The following is a 16,040-nucleotide window of genomic DNA, read 5'->3' as shown; positions in this document are numbered from 1 at the left end:
TTTTTAAGATAATGTGTATATAAATGATAGAAGCTTGAAAAATAATTAGCTATAAAAAAGACAACTGTCATCCTCTATTTTTTTATGTTCTATGGAAAATCCTTACCATATAATTCAGCAAATCCATTCATAGGCACACGGGATGTGCCAGTGACAAACTGAAGTAATCTTATTCGTTTTTCTGAATCCATCATTAAAACAGCCTGAGTAAGACAAAAATAGCATTTAGGGACTATTGCTATAAAAAGGTAACAAAATTATCCTGAGAAATATGCTATTGGAATTTAGTTACAGATTAATAATCATTTGTTAAATTTGCATGCTTCTTTTAGCTAAATTTGTCTCTATGGGCGTGGGTTTTATTTATTTCTTGGTAAGCTTGATTTCCAAGGCTACATGGAAACTCTTTAGAATGGGATTATAGCACAATAAAGCAGCAAAAATTCCTTTCCCAGATGTGACTCATGGCTTTTTAAAAATGGTATTTATTGATATTATTAAGTGGCATACAAATTTCTTTATAAAATAGAAAATCACACTTAAACGGGGACAGGCAGGAGTCTCAAAGAAAACATTCTTGGCTATTACCACAAGCTCACTTAAAAGTCCTTCCATTAGTAAGGAACTAAGCACCTATTTGGAATTTATGTATGTGGAGGCAGGCCACAGTAAGCCAGCCCTGGGAGCAGCGGAAGGCAGGAGTTTGTGTGCGTGGAGGCAGGCCACAGTAAGCCAGCCTGAGAGCAGTGAAAGGCAGGTGTTTACACCCTGGGGGCAGAGCAGGTAAGCAAGCAGGGCAGAGGAGACCAGGAAGTGAGCAGAGCAATTTAGAACAACTAAGGGAGCCAAATTGTCTGTCAGTTTGTCATACTGTGGTGGCATGAGTATTGCTGTGAGGCTGGAGGCTATGCCACTGGTGTTTCAAATGCCAGCAGGGTCACCCACGGTGGACAGGTTTCAGTGGAGCTTCCAGACTAAGGCAGACTCAGAAGAAGGAAGAGGCCATCCATTTCTCAAAGAGTTGGCCAGTGAAAACCTTTTGAATAGGAGTGAAACACTGTCTGATATATTACCAGAAAACTTTATGGATAGCCCTGAAGTACTGTGCAATACAGTGCTGGAAGATGAGCCCCTCAGGTTGGAAGGCACTCAAAATATGACTGGAGAAGAGCTGCCTCCTCAGAATAGAGCAGACCTTAATGATGTGGATAGAGTAAAGCTTTTGGGACCCCCATTTGCTGATGTGGCACATCTCAAGATGAGAAGAAACAGCTGCAAATTTCCATTAATAATTGGAACATGGAATGTATGAAGTATGAATCTAGGAAAACTGGAAGTTGTCAAAAATGAAATGGAATGCATAAAGATCAATATCCTAGGCATTAGTGAGCTGAGATGGACTGGTTTTGGCCATTTTGAATCAGGCAATTATATGATTTACTATGCTGGGAGTGACAAATTGAGGAAGAATGGCATGGCAACATCATCACAAAATATGTATCAAGATCTATCCTGAAGTACAAGGCTGTCAGTGATAGGATAATATCCATACACCTATGAGGGCAATCTACTTCCGTAGTGATGCCACCTCAGAAACCCAAGGAGGGGTCGCTATGAGTCAGGGCTGACTTGACGGCACATTAACAGCAACAACAACATGATGAAGACCAGCTAATGCTACTATTACTCAAATTTATGCACCAACCACCAAAGCCAAAGATGAGGAAATTAAAGATTTTTACCAACTTCTACAGTCTGAAATTGACCAAATATGTAATCAAGATGTGTTAATTATCACTGGGGATTGGAATACAAAAGTTAGAAACGAAGAATCACCAGTAGTTGGTGATATGGGAAATATGGCCTTGGTAATAGAAATGACGCTGGAGATTGCATGATAGAATTCTGCAAGACCAATGACTTATTCACTACACATACCTTTTTTCAACAACACAAACAGCAGCTGTACAGGTGGACTTCACCAGACAGAGTACACAGGAATCAGACTGACTATATCTATGGAAAGAGGCGATGGAGAAGCTCAATATCTTCAGTCAAAACAAGACCAGGAGCTGACTGTGGAACAGATCATCAACTGCTCATATGGCAAGTTCAAGATGAAGCTGAAGACAATTAAAAGAAGCCCACAAGAGCCAAAATATGACCTTGATTTTATCCCTCCTGAATTTAGAGACCCTCTAAAGCATAGGTTTGATGCATTGAACACCAATGACTGAAAACCAAGGAGTTATGGGATGACATCAAGAACATCATCCATGAAGAAAGCAAGAGGTCATTAAAAAGACAGGAAAGGAAGAAAAGACCAAAATGGATGTCAGAAGAGACTCTGAAACTTGCCCTTGAACGGACAGTAGCAAAAGCAAATGGAAGAATTGACAGGATAAAAGAGCTGAACAGAAGGTTTCAAAGAGCAGCCTGAGAAGACAAAGTCAATTATTATAATGCAATGTGCAAAGACCTGGAGTTCGAACCAAAAGGAAAGAATACACTTGGCATTTCTCAAGCTGAAAGACCTGAGGAGAAAATTTAAGCCTCAAATTGCAATACCAACAGATTCCATGGGTAGTATGTTGAATGATATAGGAAACACCAAAAGAAGATGGATGGAATACACAGAGTCACTATACCAAAAAGAATTGGTAGATGATCATCCATTTCAGGAGGTGGCATATGATCAAGAGCCAATGGTATCTAAGGAAGAAGTCAAAGCTTCACTAAAGGAATTGGCGAAAAACAGGGCTCTACGAATTGATGGAATACCCATTGAGATGTTTCAACAAATGGATGTCCCACTGGTAGTACTCATTTGGCTATGCCTGGAGATTAGGAAGATAGCTACCTGACCAATTGACTGGAAGAGATCCATATCTGTGCCCATTCCAAAGAAAGGTGATCCCAGAATGTGAAAATTATTGAACAATATCACTGATATCACATGCAAGTAAAATCTTACTGAAGATAATTCAAAATGGTTGCAGCAGTATATTGACAGAGAGCTTCCAGAAATGCAAGCTGGATTCAGAAGAGAATGTGGAACGAGGGATATCATTGCTGATGTCAGATGGATCTTAGCTCAAAGCAAAGAATACCAGAAAGATGTTTACTTATGTTTTATTGACTATGCAAAAGCATTTGATTGTGTGGATCATAATAAACTATGGATAATACTGAGAAGAATGGGAATTCTAGGACACTTAGTTATACTCATGAGGAACCTGTAAATAGACCAGAAGGCTGTCATTCGAACAGAACAAGGGGATACTGCATGGTTTAAAATCAGGAAGGGAGTGTGTCAGGGTTGTATCCTTTCAACATATTCCATCTGTATGCTGAGCAAATAATCTGAGAAGCTGGAGTATACGAAGAAGAGCATGGCATCAGGATTGGAGGAAGGCTCATTTACAACCTGTGATAGGCAGATGATACAACTTTGCTTGCCGAAAATGAGGATCACTTGAAGCACTTGCTGATGAAGATTAAAGACTACAGTCTGCACTATGGATTACACTTCAATATACGGAAAACAAAAATCCTCACAACTGGACCAATCAGCAGCATCACGATGAATAGAGAAAAGATTGAGGTTGTCAAAGACTTCATATTACTTGGTTGTACAATCAACACCAATGGAAGCAGCATTCAAGACATCAAAAGATGTATTGCATTGGGCAAATCGGCTGCAAAAGACCTGTTTAAAGTGCTCAAGAGCAAAGATGTCTGCTTGAAGACTAAGGTGTGCCTAACCCAAGCCATGGCATTTTCAATTGCCTCATATGCATGTGAGAGCCGGACAATGAATAGAGAAGACCAAAGAAGAGTTGATTTTGAGTTGTGGTGTTGGCGAAGAATGCTGAAAATACCATGGATTGCTAAAAGAACTAACAAATCTGTCCTGGAAGAAGTACAGCCAGAATGCTCCTTGGAAGGCAGAATGGCCAGACTTCATCTGACCTACTTTGGTTATGTTTTCTGAAGGGACCATTCTCTGGAGAAGGATGTCATGCTTGGTAAAGTGGAGGGTTAACGGAAGAGCGGAAGGCCCTCCACAAGATGGACTGACACGGTGGCTGCAGCAATGGACTCAGGTATAGTAGGGATTGTGAGGCTAGCACAAGACTGGGCAGCGTCTTGTTCTGTTGTACATAAGGTCACTATGAGTCGGAGACAACTTGATGGCACATAACAACAACAAAGCACCTATCTCATCCTGTCACACCACTGCTTCATTCTCAACCCTTTACTTACTTATCTATGAATAGGTATGAAGGATGAGACCATATCCAGAAGGTATTTATGTATCAGTATATGTATTAGGACAAAATCAAAGATAATTTTTGTGGGGCTGTATATTTTTGTGAGTTAGCTACACATAAGCTATTATGTAGATAATCAAGAGCTGACTTTAAATATGGTTTAATCTATCAAAAAATAATTTATGAAAACAGGAAAAGCAATTTATGAAAACAGAAGCTTTTAATTACCTTCCAAAACCACTGTATGACTTGATGATTTATACTGTAGCCGTTTTTATACTTTGTGTGTTCTTGCCAGTCATTCACGTCTACATCTCCCAATCCACACATAAGAAGCTACATAAATAAGAAATGTCAAACTGTAAACGAGAAAAACAAGAGGTACAAAATTCCTGTTCTAAAATAAAATTACTATTGTCTTACCTCGAGTTCATTTTCATCAAAAATTTTGATAAGATCTTGTGGTATTAGTTCAAAAAACCCCTAGTAGAAAAATGCATTTAAAAACCGGTTAGCACAGTCAATGGACATTCCTATTCTTCAGCTCCTGGGCGCTACTGGAGAAATCCCACGTCCATGTAGATTTCTACAACTACAGATTCATGGGCTTGTAACTCAACCAAGACCTCTCCATGCTGCCAAGAAAATGTACGTGTCCTAGTTTGTTTTCTCTCACTCCTCAAAGTGGCTATTTTAAAATGTCTCCACACTCATCAAGTCCCCTTCTCCTCCATATCACCCTTCTTTACAGCAGGTTATTTCTATTTGAGAGAGAAAATAAAGGCAATTATGCAAGATGGCACCCTCTCAACTTTCTGCACCTCCATATAAACCAGGATGAACAACATCATGGCCCCCTGCCCACTGCAGTGGAAGAGAGGTACTGCTTCCTCTTTCAAGCCAGTCCCTCCACCTGCCCTTCATCTGCTTCTTCAGGTCATCTTACTAAAGCTCTTTCTCTTAATCAGCTTGCTCCTCATGCATTTAAATTTGTTCATGTTATGTACACCTTAGAAACAAAAACACAAACAGCTGTTTCTTCATCCCTTCACAGCCAAGGTTCTTGAATTACACACTTACTAAATCCACTGGTTCACCTTCCAATGATCCCTCAACCTACTGCAATCTGCCTCAAGGCCTTTATTGTCTGAAACTGTTCTGGAAAAAGTCAAAGACAGCTTGCAGCTAAATCTAATAAACATTCTTTGGCTCCTTATCTTATGTGACGTCTCTGCAGTGTGATATTGTTGGAAACACCTATGTCCTTTCAACTTGGTCTTGAGACATACCTTTCTCTCCCATCTCTGCCTGCCATTGTTAATTTCCTTTGACGTCTCCCTTTTTATTGTCCATTCCTCAAATGTTGCTGTTCGAGGTCTCCATGTGTGGAGCTCTTTCACTGCTCTTCCCTCTTCATAATTTCCATCTTATTTAGTCAATAGCTTCACTACACTTATGTAGATGACTCCAAAGTCCAAACTGCCACCCTACAGCTCTGTCCTTTATATCACCCTCTGCTATTGCTCTGCCTTCCTCAACAACATCCAAATGTGTTCTCCTCCCACCACCATCTGGATAGCTAGACTTATGTCTTTTTGCTCAGCATAGCACCAGGCACATAGTCAGTGCCTAGTATTGAACCAGTACAATAGCATGTGATAAATATTTAAGTTAGCTCAAGAAATGAGTGCCCTGAAAATAGCCTAAATGTCTACCAATTAGAGAAGTTTAAATAGATAGTGGATTTATATTGTAAATAAAATTCAGCCCCAAAGAAAGTAACTATATATGCTAACATTTGCAGATTGCCAAGAAATATCCTCTAAGGGAAGAAAAAAAAAACCCACACCATTGAGTCAATTCTGACTCACAACAACCCTCACTGGGTTTCCAAGATGATAAATCTTTACAGAAGTAGAGTGCCCCGTCTGCCTTCTGTGGAGCCACTGGTGGGTTTGAACTGCCAGCCTTCTGGTTAGCAGTCAAATCCCTTCGGCACTGTGCCACCAAAGCTCCATGTGGGAAGAAAGCAAGTCATAAAACATGCATAATGTGATCCCATTTAGAAAAAGAAATGGAATATTATACTATCAGGGAGCTCTGGTAGCATAGTGGCTAAGACACTTGCCTGCTAACCAGACGGCTGGCGGTTCAAACCCACCAGCCACTCCTCGGAAGGAAGGTTGGGCAATCCTACTTCCGTAGTGATACTGCCTCGGAAACCCAAGGAGGGGTCGCTATGAGTCGGGGCCGACTCGACGGCACATAACAACAACAACAACAACAATAGGACTCTTCTCTCTTTGCTCTTCAGAGGTTACTTAAGATGAGGAGAGTGGCACTGGGAAGGAGTGAGGGGCTAGTGAGAGAAGGGAAGGGGGATTGCCAATGTTTATTTCATAACGATCCTAAACAACTGAATTTTAACAGTGAAAATCTATTTGCATTATATTTTCTTAACATAAAAAATATAATTAAAATGGTTTCAAAAGCCATATACTAACTTTTCTCAGATGTGATGAGGCCAATAATTGAAACTTTTGGTATTTTGAAATTACAGGAGAGCAAACAAAAGAAAAAAGGAATACCTCTTTAAAAGCTGCCATTTGCTTCTGTATCCGGTTTACAAATCGCCATTGTATTACAAGACTAGAAGGAAACAAAACATTTCATTCTTTTTCACATTCATCCAGAAAAAAATATTGGGTACATTAATTCCAATTAGAAACAAAAAAGAGACTAGCTAAGCACAAGGCAAAAGCTGCCTATGAGTGGGTAATGCTATATTGTTATATAGAGAGAAATAGAACATTCCCAGTCTAGCCATGGGGGAAAAGAAAGGAAGGAAGAGGAGTCTTCCTGGGAATAAGTACAAAATTTATTTAGAAAACATAATAAAATACTTACTAAATATATTCTTTTTTGTTCTTATTGGTGACAACTATTTCTGATCCACCATTTTTCAACTCATGTTGATGTGTCTAAAATTAAACATGATATCTTAATGTTATTTTAGTGAAAAAAATATTCATAGTTATATCAGAAATATAGTGTTTTAAATGAAATTCATTCAAATTTACGAGCTAAGAAAACTTAAGATATTCTTGGGCACAGCCAGCTACCCAGAGGGAATGAGTAGTTGGGACCTGTGGGCTCAGGACCATAGTCACAGGGGACATCAAGCTCAATTGGCATAACATAATACACAAAACATTGTTCTACATCCTACTTTGGCAAGCAGCAACTGGAATCTTAAAAGCTTGCAAGCAGCCATCTAGATGCAATGATGAGTTTCTCCTCATCCAGAGCAAAGAAGAATGAAGAAAATCAAAGATTCATGGAAACAATTAGTCCAAGCAACTGGTACACCATGTGATCCTTAGTCTATACTAAGACCAGAAGAACTAGATGGTGCCCAGCTACCACTGTCAACCACTCAGAGAGGGATCTATGTAGGAGATCCTAGATAGAGTGGGAGAACAATGTGGAACAAAACTCAAAATCATTTGGAAAAAAAAAAGGACCAGGTTTGCTGGTTTGATAGAGCCAATGGAACCACTGAGACTATAGCCCCTAGCTGCCCTTCAGGTCTGGAATTGAACCCACTCCTGTGGCTTCCAGCCAAACAAAAGACAAGCATATGAGCTGAACATTTAAATTAGGCAGATACACTTCTTGGAGAGAACAGTCATGGGAGAATAGAAGGGCTATGTATGCACAGGGAGACAGCTCAGGGAGCAGGAGTGCACAGAGGGAAGGACACAGGGAAGAAGAGGTAACCATGGGGAGGAAGTTTGTTACCATTGTGGTAAATTGTAGTCAATGTCATAAGACAAAGTGGATGTGAACTGCTGTATAGAAAGTGAATTTGCTCTGTAATCTTTCAGTGAATCACAATAAAAAAAGAAAAGAAAACTTAAAATAGTTTTACTGAAATAAGTATATAATGAGTCAAATGTCAAAGAACGCACAAATTCTTGCTGAGAGACAACTTTTGTTACTGGAAAGTCAGTGTAAGAAACAGAGCACAGAAATGTGCTCAGTATATGCATTATTTAACCTCTACAATTAACTCACAACATCTGTTTTACAATTTATATCATTCTAACCAATCAATATTTACAAACCTGTCCAAAAAGTTCTTCATCTATGATAAACCTGAGGTCCAGTTCTGTTGGATCATTTTCAAGAATCCATCTTAATGAATTGTAATATTCACTGTCCTAGGTGGAAAAAATTGCCTATTTAAAGTTTGTATACATAAAGAAGACACCAGACATTGCAAAAGAAGTATACTGATGGTCTGAATAAATGAATAGAAGATGAAAGTGTCAGTTGGACATCTTTTCATACACATACACACACAAACACATATTTCAAAAGGAGTTGGATAACTAGCAACTATAAGAATAAACCAAAAAAACCAAACCCACTGCCATGGAGTCAATTCTGACTCATAGCAACTCTCTTTGGGTTTTTAAGGCCGTAAATCTTTGTGGAAGCTGACTGCCTCACCTTTCTTCTGCACAGAAGCTGGTGGGTTTGAACCACTGACTTTTTAGTTAGCAGCCAAATGCCTTAACCACTACACTACCAGCACTCCTTAACTAAGAATAAGGATGCATAAATCAATAGAGTAGTGCCAGCTTAAAAGTTTAGACATCTATTTCTATGTGGTAGCAGTGGAGGTGCAGACTTTATTACCCAATTAAAGAGCTAAATGAAGATGTTTTCAGGTAAGTCCAAACTTCCATGGATATCCAAGAGCATGCAGCATCTTTCCCACGTGGCCTGTGAGACTGTGCATAAAATGTGTAAGTAGCGATGTGGGGTTGTTACATATACCCATCCCAAGTTAAAGAACAATCTCAAATTAAATACAGAACCCTCAATTAACCAATTCAAATAACTGTGTAATCTTAAAGTCACAAAGAATTCTATTGTTTGCACTCATAATGTATAGCAAGAAAGGAATAAAAAATGTACTTGGCACCAAGGAAAAGGTCTTGAGATCCATGTGTACACCACTGTATGAGGCTATTCAGCATATGTAACAAGAAGGCTATCTCAGAGATTGATCCTTGGGTTTATACTTTTTTGTAGAGGCCTAAAGTAATCTAAAGTCCTTGCCTTTAGATTGACACTTTAAAAACATATACCATTGATCATAAAAGATCACAATTATTTATACAAGAGAATACATACAAATGTTACATAGAAGGTTGAAGTATTTAGGGGGAAGTTATGGTGCAGTAGTTAAACCACTCTTGCTGCTAATTGAAAGGTTGGTGGTTTGAATCCTTCTCTGCAGGAGAAAAATGTGACATTCTCCTTCCATAAAGATTTACAGCATTGAAAAGTCTATGGGGCAGTTCTATTCTATCCTATAGGGTCAGTTGTTGGAATCAACTTGATGACAGTGGGTTTGGTTAGTTTTATATATAAAACTAACTTACTTTGAAATACACCAAAAAAGTAAGATGGATTAATGGATCAAAGGATGGATAGATGGACAGATATAAGACAGGGCAAGTACATAAAAATGCTAATTGTGGAATATCTGTGGTGAGTATACAGGAGTTCCTTATAAAATGAATTCAACTTTATTATATGTTAGAAAATTTTCATAATAAAATGTTGGGGAAAATGTTAATTTGCATTTTGGAATATTATAATCTATTAATTTCTGTATAATTAAAGGCTAATCCTTCAAAATCTTTCCTTTTCTGTTCAATTATACTTCTTCAATATTATATGTGAAAAAGACATACCACTGATTCCATATCGTGAAGTGTTATTGGTTTCTGTAGCATCATCTTGTAAAATGGCCGGATGAAAAAACCTTGTAAAAATCAAATATATGTAAAAGGATTACTAAATAAATATAATCAGATAATCACATTTAAAAAAAATTTTTATGCTTAATACTAACCATCCAACAGTTTGCCATGATAAACTGCCATTCCAGCTACTCGGCCTATAAACTTGAAGTAAGAGAGGTGATCTTCATTACATAATCCTGAGTTTGGATTTATCTGTAGGGTATAATTATCCCTGCAAAGAAAATCATATTTAAATACCCCACTCTGTAAAAAAGTTTAATATGACAAGTAGTCATGTAAGTTATCTGTTATCTCCCTCTTCTCAGAGCTGTTCATCTCTATTAGAACACATTTGTTGTTGTTGGGACCACTGAGTCCACGCTGACCACAGCAACTCCACGTGACAGAGTAGAACTGCCCCATAGGATTTTCTTGGCTGTAATCATTAGGAAAGCAGATCACCAAGTGTTTCTCCCATGGAGCTGCTGGGTGGGTTTGAACCACCAACCTTTTTGGTTAGCAGCCAAGTGCTTAACCACTGCACCACCAGGGTTCCTTACAACCACATTAGATAGCCTGTTGGAGTTAATAGTTTGAAAAACAGTCATTTCTGAAAAAACATTAGTTATAGTCTCCCTTTTCTGGCATATTGTAATATACGTTTTCCTTGTATCGTGCAACTCTGTTACTTTCAAAACAGTGAGACTGTCTGTATACAGTCATTGTAAAGGTACTTACGTAGCAGAATATTCAAACAACCCATAATAAGGGTTAAACATTTCCTTTGAGATTAGGAAGAACCATTCTCTGGCGACTCCTCCGTAATCTAATCCCTTTTCACCATCAAACTCAATCCATAGTCTAGCCTTGAGGAAGTCTGCTCTCTTGACAGCCATAATTCTTCTGTAAGAATCCTCAAGAACAGTGGCCCGGCGAAGTTTCATTTCAAATTTGTTTGGAATGTCATTCTGAAAATCCAGAAAAGAGAGACATGTGGTTTAAATCAATTCAACATGATAAATGTCTCTTTCATGAAAGTTATAAAACTCACTGTACTCTATCCTGTGCCTATGTTTTTTTCTTTAAGTAAAGAACTCAGGGAAAACATAACTAAGTACATTGTCTTAAAAGTTTTCTCCAGGGATTGAAAGAATTCGTGCATTTTTTTCTAATCACTTGATAATATAGATCTCTGATCTGAAGAAGCTATTGATGGTTATGATACTATCTATGTGAAAGCATTTCATGAACAGTCCTTTCCGTATTAATTCCTGGTGAAGACCATTCTGTGACCTACAGTTTAGTCACTGGCTGCTGCTTGTCACTTGATCCTATAGGTTCAGGGTTTTTCCTTACTTCTACCTTTACTCCTCCTTGAAGTCTATCTTGTTCTACTCATTAGTAAAGGCTAACATTTATAGTGCCAGGCACTGTACCAAGCATTTTAAAAGGACTAACCAAACCACTGTAACATCATAGAAATACTATGAGGTAAATAATATTTTAGGAGCTCTGGTAGCATAATGCCTAAGGCACTTGACTGCTAACCAAAGGCTGGCGGTTCAAATCCACCAGCCACTCCTCAGAAGGAAGGTTGGGCAATCTACTTCCATAGTGATACCCTCCTTGGAAACCCAAGGAGGGGTCGTTATGAGTCGGGTTCGACTCGATGGCACGTAACAACAACAACAGATAATATTATTCTCTTAATTTTATGGATTAAGAAACTAAGGAAGACAAAACTTAGTCTTAGCTCCTAAATATCTGCTCTTAATTAATGCATCACATTGTTTCACTTATTTTTTTATATCTCCTTTGATTAGGTGACAAATGTAGATAACTATAGCCTTAGGCAGATTTTACTGTACATTTTATAAAAATGTACCAAAATATTTTATTCCTGAGTGCTTTGTGTGCAACTTTCAAGTGGAAATAAGAGAAAACATGCTATTAACATTCAATTTTACTTCCAATATAGTCAGGAAATAGTGGAAAACACTATAGAAAGATACAAGCAATTTTCTTTTCTGCTTATGAACAAAAAAATTTTAAGATTGGAGAAAACGGATTTTAGACAGGACACTAGGCAGCCTAATAATATGGGGCCAGATTGCAGACAAGTGTGAATGACAGACTAGAAAGAAGAAAGTTTCTGAGCAGAGGAGTGATATGGTCAGACTGTTGTGTTCTCAGAAGCTGATGGAGTAGATAAAGAGTGGTTTAACAAAGGAGAAAAATAAAAGGCATCCTGGTAGTAAGAGAAGATAATGGAAGTAAGTGATGGTTATCAGACAAATCACAGCATTTGAAGTGAGCAGAGGGCAAGGGCATGGATTCTAGGGTCAGGAGGCCCTTTGTTCAAATCTAATGCCATCATTTAGTAAGTATATGACAAAGAGTTCCATATCTTTTCCAAGATTCAATCTACTCATCAATAAAATATGAGTATGAAAAATATGTACCCTCATGGAGTTGTTTCAAGACTTACTGAGATAAGCTCTTAAAGTGCTTACATGGTATCTGGCACATGGTGAGTTCAATAATTATCTGCCATCATTATTCTTAACTAATGAGATGTTGACAATGAAGGAAGGGAAGAGGTTAAAGAAGCTTATGGGTTTCTAACATTGGTTTTCAGTATTTTGTATCTTTGTCTTGGTGTTTGGTTCTTTTGCTAGCTATGACACGTCTAGAGGTGTCCCTGGGTGGAATAATGTTTAATGCCCTTGGCTGCTAAGCAAAAGGCTGGATGTCTGAGTCTACCAGAGATGCCTCAGAAGAAAGGCCTGTTCATCCACTTTAGATACATCAGCCACTGAAAACCCCCTGGACCACAGCTCTACTCTGACACACATGGGGTCACCACGAGTTAGAATCAACTCCACAGCACCTGGGTAAGTACAGGTACAGACTTTCTTTTTCAGTCCTGTTTGTTAATCTGAGGATTCATGTCTGTGTCAGATTTGGAAAATTTGTAGCTTTTCCTCATGCTCCTGATTCTCTCCTTCTGAACTAACTCCATGTCTCTTAATCTTTCATATTTTTCATCTCTTTTTTGAATTTGGGTCATTTATGCACTAATTTTCTCTCTTAAGCATCATATCAAGATCTGTCATGTTGATCAAGAGCATGGGCTCTGATAGATCTTTCATTTGAATTTTTTTACTTAATAACCATGGGACTTGAGCAAATTACTTCATTTCTGTGCCTCAGTTTCCTTCATCTGTAAAATGTGATAATAATAGTATCTTCCTTTCAGGGCTGTTAAACTTGTAATGTAACTTGCTAAGAAGAATGCATTGTATGCAGAAACAGCATGATTCTGTTAATGAATGTTTTCATTATGTTCTTTTGTGACCTGTTTATAAAAGGCCCTGTCCCATAGTCCTGCTGCCTGGAAGACACCAGCAAGTTGGTATTATAACATGCTTACAGATTTTATGAATGGCACATGGAGAAGCTGGCTTCTCCTCCAGCAGCATATTCTCATTAATAATGAAAATATTTATCAGAAAAATAAATGAACAAAGATTTAAAATTCCAAAGCCTAGAAGTAGAAGATAAATTTCCAGAGCAATTTTGTCACAAAACTATTATTTAAGATGATTCTAAAAAGTTGTTAACATTTCATGATTTTATTAGAAGACTAAAAACTATCTTATTTCACGTTTGTTAATATTTAGGGTGAAAACTCGAGTGGCTCCACAGGACAATGACCTGTGATCTGCTCCTGTAAAGATCACAGCCTAGAAAAGTCTATGGGGCAGTTCCACTCCGTCACATGGGGTTATGTGGGTTGAAATTAAAGGCACCTAAGAGCTCTGGTAGCATAGTGGCTAAAGCACTTGACTGCTAACCAGAAGGCTGGCGGTTCAAACCCACCAGCCACTCCTCGGAAGGAAGGTTGGGCAATCCTACTTCCGTAGTGATACTGCCTCGGAAACCCAAGGAGGGGTCGCTCTGAGTCGGGGCCGACTCGACGGCACATAACAACAACAACAACAACAATAACAACAACAGGGTGAAAAATCTCTAGTAGCCAACCTACCATTTTGAATCTCTGGAAAAGCTGGCTTCCAGTATAGACCATAAGAAAATGTAACTCAATATAGCCACCTAGTGGTAATATTACTAAACTGCTGGGAAAGGGAAAAATTATTAACAAATTACCAAAACCGAACTCACTGCCACAGAGTCGATTCCGATTCATAGCGACCCTGCTTTGAATTTCCGAGGTGGTAAATCTGTACAGAAGTAGATTGCCCAGTGTTCCTTCCGTGGAGTGGCTGGTGGGTTTGAACCACCAACCTTTTGGTTAGCAATCAAATATCTTAGGCACTGTGCCACCAGAGCTCCTTATGAACAAATTAGAAGGCATTAAAAAAAGGGTTATCACCAACAAAAATGGAATAGATGGGCAGATGATGAGCTTAGTTCCAAGCATACTGAATTTGTGGTGACGAAAAAAGGTACAGTGAAAATACATGACAGGTATATGGAGACAAATAACAGAAGCACTCTTCCAATCACAGTAATAGCTTTAAATTATGCAGAGATATGTTATACATGAAGTTAAAGAGAATGAATGACTATCACTGGGGAACAATAAAGCAGAACAGGAACCCAGAGGCTGACTGAAAGATAATCTCCTGAGCTGTCCCTTGCACGGGTTCTACGAAGCCCAATCCCATAAGCCTTGTTAGGAAAAACCAGGTTACAGTGATTTAAAAGCAATTTTTAACACTATCATTCTATATCTTGAAAAATAAGGAAAGACATAAAATAACTGTGCCCTCTAATGACACATAATAGCTAATAAGCATCATTTCTCTGTAAGAAACTACTCAAAGTTGTTAGAAATATAGATTACATTTTCTATTACTTTTGAAAAATGCCTTTCCCAGTACTTTCAGCCTATATAATGATCATTCTCAAGTATCTACTATAAATATCACCAACCTGCTTCTTCAGCTTTCTTCGGAAGAACTCATATTTTCTTTTGTAATCCCTGGAGTAGGGCACTGCCTTTAGTTGAAAATTTTGGAAAAATAAAGAAGGTTTAGGTTGTTTTTATTCTGGATGGAACAATTTTAAAAGTTCCCCTCTGGGTATTTTATGAACATAAGTTAAAGGCATTAAAAGAGAACATTTGGAAAGAAAAGTTTAAATTGAAGAAAAAGAAATATAAAACTTAAAAATTTTTAATTCTTCTGTTTAAGATAAAATTGTATTCAAGAATTCCTATGGCTGTAATTTTAATCATGCAATATTCTTGAAATGCAACATGCCAGAAACAGGAAATTTCTTCCAAGTAGAGAAATATTAGAAATGAAAATTTCCATTTCTAAAGAGACTTTACTTTCAAAGTGATTTCTCCATTAAGGGAACAATCTGAAAAATGTACATTTTCCTTGAACTCTGAGGAGCTGCCTTTTTTATCCATTATTTGAAGATATTTCAAGATACTAAAGAGTAAACTGAAAAAACCGCATCTTCAATTTTCCTTGTTTTTCTGAATTAGAAAACAAAACCAGAAGAACTATGAAAAAAGTAGCTATACTTATAATGAAAAAAAAAGTGGGGGGGATAAGGATTTTCCTATAATTAATCTGATTCAACAGTAGAGTCATTATATACATCATAATAATTATATTTAATGCATAAACATTGGTACGTCTTATACACTAAGAATTTACAATGATTATAACCAAAATGTTCAAGATACGACCCTGGAGTTGATAGAGCACTGTTTGCCTCTTCACCCTGATACACACTTTGCTCTTCTCTGATATGTTGAGGACATTAATATTCTCTCTCAGATAATATCAAGTACTGGCTTGGGTTTAGCAGAACAGCATTAGCATCTTCACCATCTGCTCTGCCAGTCTCCCTAGGCTGTTGCATAGGGTAAGGATAACAACTTGAGTTGATACAATCTTTCCAA

General features: G+C 37.9%; 1 protein-coding gene across 1 annotated transcript in view; it reads right to left on the bottom strand.

Annotated features, from left to right (window-relative positions):
• Positions 1-16,040, bottom strand: part of NEDD4 (NEDD4 E3 ubiquitin protein ligase) — a 142,064-nt gene that overhangs the window by 5,762 nt on the left and 120,262 nt on the right. Inside the window, exons 17-26 of the mRNA XM_007935141.2 lie at positions 15,056-15,121; positions 10,835-11,064; positions 10,207-10,328; positions 10,046-10,116; positions 8,402-8,497; positions 7,182-7,255; positions 6,863-6,923; positions 4,698-4,757; positions 4,503-4,610; positions 107-203 (exon numbers count right to left, since the gene is read on the bottom strand). Coding sequence (XP_007933332.2) covers positions 107-203; positions 4,503-4,610; positions 4,698-4,757; positions 6,863-6,923; positions 7,182-7,255; positions 8,402-8,497; positions 10,046-10,116; positions 10,207-10,328; positions 10,835-11,064; positions 15,056-15,121 — 985 coding nt within the window. The remainder of the gene's footprint in view (positions 1-106; positions 204-4,502; positions 4,611-4,697; positions 4,758-6,862; positions 6,924-7,181; positions 7,256-8,401; positions 8,498-10,045; positions 10,117-10,206; positions 10,329-10,834; positions 11,065-15,055; positions 15,122-16,040) is intronic.

Source organism: Orycteropus afer, unplaced genomic scaffold (genome assembly GCF_000298275.1).
Source record: "Orycteropus afer afer isolate SDZICR_OR568_19922 unplaced genomic scaffold, OryAfe1.0 scaffold00026, whole genome shotgun sequence".
NCBI classification, from domain to species: Eukaryota; Metazoa; Chordata; class Mammalia; order Tubulidentata; family Orycteropodidae; genus Orycteropus; species Orycteropus afer.
This window is presented reverse-complemented; position numbering and strand designations above follow the sequence as displayed.